The sequence below is a fragment of the Bison bison genome, unplaced genomic scaffold (genome assembly GCF_000754665.1).
Source record: "Bison bison bison isolate TAMUID 2011002044 unplaced genomic scaffold, Bison_UMD1.0 scf7180017864093, whole genome shotgun sequence".
Taxonomy (NCBI): Eukaryota; Metazoa; Chordata; class Mammalia; order Artiodactyla; family Bovidae; genus Bison; species Bison bison.
Window position 1 is genome coordinate 179,056 of NW_011494665.1, and position 6,067 is coordinate 185,122.

The window sequence follows — 6,067 nt, forward strand, 5'->3', positions numbered from 1 at the left end:
GGTGGATGAGGAGGAGCCGGAGACGCCGCGGAGGAGACCGGACAGAAGACCGACCGTGCCGGGGAGAGGTGAGTCCCGGCCTCGCCCCCGACTCGTCCGGGCCGACCCCCAAGCTTCGGCTGTGACGGCGTCCCTGCGGCCGGGACAGCGGGGAGAGCCACGTACTAACCCTGCTGGGCCTCCCCCTGCGCGGGGGCGGGGGAGGGAGGGGGCCCCCGTGGCTTAGGGGCGACGGGGACCCGGGCAGCGTTCTTGCGGTGGCTCCGCGGAGCCCCGAGACCACGGGGAGAGGAAGGCCCGGTCGGCAGGCAGATAAATAGGAGGCTCCGGGGGCTGTGGAAGCCGGGACGCGCGCGGTACCAGGCTCTGCAAGCCTCACTCTATGGGGAATGGTCGCAATCCGAGGGAGGGCAAGGGGCCTGCCGGGCTGTGCAGAGTTAAGATGAGTGACCCTACTTCGACAGTGTGTCCTCGGAGTGAATTTGCGAAAGGCATGAAGAGGCGCCTCCGGACTCCTGGGAGGAAGGCCTTTATAGGTGAAATCGGAGAGTTGGGATGTCAGGAGAGAGCTTCCTGGGCACGTTATTGTTGCGGCGGGATTTGAACCCCAGAGTCGTCGTGAGTGAAGGCATTCCCATGTCAGGATAAAGATTCCGCAACCCGACAGAGCAGCCTCGTTGTTAACGTTCAAGGCAGCTTCCTGGAGTCGTGGGGAAATTAGTGTTTTTCCTCCCTCATTGTCACGGAGATGGAAGCAGCCAGGAGAGGAAACTACTGCCTCAGCTCTGGGGCCTTGTTATTGTGTATCTTGTGTATGTAACTGTGTGTTTCTGTTTGTTTTCTCCTTCCTTTGGGGCATTTATCCATCTTCATTCCTTGGTAATTTCTTAGACCGAAACTTGTTGGTTGGTCTTCTTAAATGTGTATGGTGAGGGGAAAAAAAAAAATTTCAAAGGATCTAGAGGAATCCTAGGTTAGATGAAATTTCAAGATTAGGAATTTGTATCCACCCCGCCCTAGGGTCACCAAGGCACCTACATTCCCTCTAGACTCCTGCTAATGTTGGTGCTGAGGGCCTGTCATTCACCCTGGGGAACTGCCTGAGTAAGAGTAAATCTGCCTTCTCCTGCTTGCATATCTCTCTGGCCATTTTACTCATCCCTGCTTTTTGCTAAAGGAGTAACAGATACAGGTTGCTTGCTGCTAGGAGCAGGAAATTTATTAAGAACTGTAAATCTGGATGGAATGAATGCAAATCACAGCCAGACTCCCTCCACTTGTTGAACAGAAGGTACCCAAAAATGCTTGCTTCTTTTTTCCTTTCTGTTAAAGGGAGAAAATATAAATTTTTTTCTCAGAGAAAAATGGGAGGAGTGTGAGTTTTCGTGTATAGAGTAACTGTACATATGGTGTGTTTACTTCCTGTATCCCAGGGTGTTTTTCAAGGAGGAAGGGGCAGTTTCTGACTGGGAGAAGTTTTCCTTTTCCCATCTCACATAAGTCAGGAAAGTAAATCAAAATCAGATGTTCATTCTTGAGTGGCAATCAGATGGATTTGGGTTTTGGTTTTTGTTTTTTGTTTTTTTTTTTTTACTCTTTAAACTGGTACATCTGGGTGAACTCAGGCTTGTGTATCTTGGCATCTAGGCCTGTCTAGTAATAGAAGACAAACTGTTTGACTTGTTCTGGCTGCCTTTTTGGACTCATTTCACCATACCCTTCCTTTTTTTACATTTGAAAGATTGGTCAGGAGGGAGAAAGCAAATATTAAAAACAGTGTTTACTATTTGTGGTTTAAAGTCAGGTAAGAGATGAATTATGGTCTTTGAAGTTGATGACCTGAGGATCATCATTTCACGACTTGAGGATTAGCACTCTGGAAGTGACATGTTTGAAAGAGGGTTACATAAGGAGGGAAAGATGAGGAAATGGAAGTTTGGGAAAAGGCTGTGGCAGAAAACCTTGGGAGGATAAAAAACACAGAACACCTTAAATTAATTGACATGGCTTGTGTCTCTCAGCAGGAGGGTGAAAATGAAAGCGGGCTGTAGCGTCGTGGAAAAGCCAGAAGGAGGTGGAGGTGAGCAGAAGCTAATCAGTCATTTTCTGATGTACCTGGAATGCCCCTCAGTGGTCCCTTTTCTCTTCATTTGGGCTTGGTTCACAAATGCCAGACTGTGACTGACCGCCTCCTGACAGGGTAGATACTGCTAGGACAGTTGTATGCTTTTTCCTATGGATGAATGTTAACAAATGTGGTCACCACACCCTCATTTCCAAGCTTTCGAGTCTCTTTCCTCTTAGAGAAACAATTCCAACCTTGGGGAAAAGGTGCTGTTTTCTAAAACATTGTCTTTCCTGTGTGTTCCCTTTGAAACTTTCATGTCCTCACAGGAAGTAGGCATGAGATTTAGTAAAGTCTGAAAGGGGAAAAGATTAGGACACCTGGCTGCTGCTACCCAACTCTTATCAGATTTAATGATTGCCACAAGGAAAGGTAACTTCAGTCTGCCTTCCTCTGCACTGTTGTGATTAGCCCCAGTTGACTCAAAGGGTGTTCGTGGCATGTTTGCACAGCACTCTAGAGTTTCTGAGCATCGGAATGTGAAGCTGGGGATACTGGTATGTATGTTCCTAGCTCCTGACTACCTTGATCTTGCCCTTTTCATATTAAAGGGTATCAGTTTCCTGATTGGGCCTATAAAACAGAGTCATCCCCGGGCTCCCGGCAGATCCAGCTGTGGCACTTCATCCTGGAGCTGCTGCAGAAGGAGGAGTTCCGCCATGTCATTGCCTGGCAGCAGGGAGAGTATGGGGAATTTGTCATCAAGGATCCAGACGAGGTGGCCCGCCTCTGGGGCCGCAGGAAGTGCAAACCACAGATGAATTACGACAAGCTGAGCCGAGCTCTGAGGTAGGGAAAAGAATTCCCAAATCCATTGTGTTAACAGATTGGAAAGAGGCTTAAGTAGTTTGGTACATGTTAGATAAAAACGTATCAGGTAATGAGAGACGACACTTGTAACGTGTAGCTTTACAGCGGGAGTAGAAGAGCTGTTAAATGTGGGTGGCATAGGCACAGGAGGAGAAAAGGCATATCTTTGGTTGTATGTAGGAGGGAATTCCAACGTGGCTGGCACTGGATCCTGACAGCCGATTCTGCTCTGTAGTGGGCGAGAATGTGTGGTGAAACCTGGATTGGAGCTAATTTGTAATCCAAAGATTAGTTTAGACTTCCCCGTTGGAAATGTATTAGACTGTCTCTTCTTTAGGCACTCCTGAAAGACACTAGAAAAAGAGTGAAGCAGGCACACAAGAGGACTGCTCAGTGCATGGCGGGGCCCTCACTGTTGAAGAGCCAGTGAGCTCAATGGGCTGTCGGTTCGTAGTTTGCTCCAGCTTGTCTATAAATATTGGTCACTCTAATTTTTCTCAGGTTCTCTTTTCCCCTTGCCAGTCTTTATATTTCATAACCCTTTACCCCTCCAGGGGTGTTTATAATCTATGCCACTGAATATATTCAAGGTTCTAGGTACATTGAAATTCCCCTGCCTTCCTTCATTGTGTGACCCCGAATGTAAAATCTGAGCAGCAACATTGCTAGAGCCTCTCACTTCTTTTGAAAGTGAAGTAGGCCAAGCTGACTGCTGTTTTCCAGCTCAGAATGTACCATTATTTGACCTGCCACCATAAAACAGTTCTACATTCCTTTGTCTATGCCTTGAGCTTAGGCCTCCAGACTAACCACATCAGGTCTCCCAAGAGATTTGTCTGCCCCCACCTGGGGAAGGCAGAAAAGAGAAACGAAGCAGTGACGTATAGTAGAACAGGAAGGAAATGGACTAAAGAATTGAAACCATAGAGAGATAGACAAGAAAAGGGTTGGGGCTCTAATAGGTGTACAGGATCTCAAAGAGAGACTGTCTTTGTAAAGGACTGGAATCTTGTTGAAAATTGAATCTGAAAAGTAAGCTCTTAGGTCTCCCAGCCCTAACCTGAGGGCAAAGCTGCAAAAGAATGATAGTGATGTTCGCAAGTAATACTCTGAGCAAGAGCTGTTGATTGTCGTCGTTACCTAAGTGTATCAAAAACAGTCAGTAGCTAGAAGACGATTTGACATGCATTCTTGTTTTTACAGATACTATTACAACAAGAGGATCCTTCATAAAACAAAAGGGAAAAGATTTACTTATAAATTTAACTTCAACAAGCTGGTGATGCCCAACTACCCATTCATCAACATTCGGTCAAGTGGTAAGATGCCAACTCTCTTGGTGGGGAGTTAAAAAAGAATTTTAAAAACCCAGGTCTTCAGATTTGTCATGTTTAAGGGGTATTTAGAAACACCACAGTAATATGATCCCCTGGATTCCCTCTGCCAACTAGTCTCATTCTTCTCACAGGAAGTGATAGACTGCAGCACTGAGATAAATTTGGTTGATTTGGGTCTGTTTTCTGCATATTATCTGTCATCTCCTAGATATTATTGCATTGTCCTGTTTAGGAATATTATTCCATAGGTTTGTGTTGATCCTTAAGTTCAGGATTCAGAATTTCAACTCCCAGCCCAGTGGCTCTTTCACAGACAAGAAGTAGTTTCTAAAACACTTCCGATTTTCTATGAAACAACCAAGCTCACCCTTATCAAGTGAATCTCATCAAAACCACAGCATCCTTGATCACAGGAGGGGAGGTTCATATGTTTGCAGTGAAAAGCAGTGCCTTTGATCTGCACCAGCAACTCCTCGGAGAACAAGACTCTGGGGTTACTTGACCTTCTCTCTGAAGTGTTGCAAGGCTTCCCCTCTAGGCTCTCCACAGGATAGCTTTCCATTACAGCTTTTCACAGAGGTTTTGGGTCTGCCTCTCAGCGAAGGAGAAGGCAGTCTCTGATAAGGATGTTTGTTTGTTTCAAGATGCAAATCGGGCCCCTGCCTAAGAAAACAGATTGTATTTTACTAATTTCTGAGGAGTCCATCAGTGCTCTGTGTTTGTGGAATTGTATAAGGCAAAGAAGTCTGCTTGTGACTCTGTAGTATTACAACTTCTCAGGAAAAAGTTGAAAGAAACCTGAAAATTTAGAGCAGGGGTGTGGCTGAGAGAATATGCTGAGATCTGTGGCAGATATGTAATTACTACACACAACAAGTTAGGGCAGTTTTAGCTTGATGCTGCTATCATTACAGTTCCATCTCCCCTGTAACCACTCCCTCCTGTCCCTGGGGCATGCATTTAAAAAAAAAAAACTATTGGAATGCATCTCTCTAATTACAACCTGTTTTCTTTCCTTGTGCCTGAGGGAGAGGTGTTAGGAAATCAAACCTGTTCTAACCACTGGCATCTTGTTTCCTCTATTTTTCACTCTTGCCCCCTCCCTGTGTACCTAGAGGAATTTTGACCCTAGGAGTCAGTTCTTTGCATCAGGTGGCCAAAGTATTGAAGTTTAAGCTTCAGCCTCAGTCCTTCCAATGAATATTCAGGACTGATTTCCTTTAGGATTGACTGGTTGGATCTCCTTGCAGTCCAAGAGACTCTCAAGAGTCTTCTCCAACACCACAGCTCAAAAGCATCAATTCTTAGGGGCTCAGCATTCTTTATAGTTCAGCTCTCAAGTCCATACATAACTACTGGAAAAATCATAGCTTTGACTAGACGGACCTTTGTTGGCAAAGTAATGTCTCTGCTTTTTAATATGCTGTCTCGGTTGGTCATAACTTTTCTTCCAAGGAGCAAGCATTTTTTAATTTCATGGCTGCACTCAGCATCTGCAGTGATTTTGGAGCCCAGGAAAAAAATCTCACTGTTTCCATTTTGTCCCCATCTGTTTGCCATGAAGTGATGGGACTGGATGCCGTGATTTTAGTTTTCTGAATGTTGAGTTTAAGCCAACTTTTTCACTCTTTCTCTTTCACTTTCATCAAGAGGCTCTTTAGTTCTTTACTTTCTGCCATAAGGGTGGTGTCATCTGCATATCTGAAGTTATTGATATTTCTCCCAGCAATCTTGATTCCAGCCTGTGCTTCTTCCAGCCCAGCATTTCTCATGATGTACTCTTCATATAAGTTAA

At 45.3% G+C, this 6,067-nt stretch overlaps 1 protein-coding gene across 1 annotated transcript in view; it reads left to right on the plus strand.

The window, feature by feature from the left end:
* Positions 1-6,067, plus strand: part of ETV3 (ets variant 3) — a 15,109-nt gene continuing 9,042 nt past the window's right edge. The window contains exons 1-4 of the mRNA XM_010838199.1: positions 1-68; positions 2,022-2,080; positions 2,677-2,914; positions 4,139-4,254. Coding sequence (XP_010836501.1) covers positions 2,035-2,080; positions 2,677-2,914; positions 4,139-4,254 — 400 coding nt within the window. The 5' untranslated portion in view covers positions 1-68; positions 2,022-2,034. The remainder of the gene's footprint in view (positions 69-2,021; positions 2,081-2,676; positions 2,915-4,138; positions 4,255-6,067) is intronic.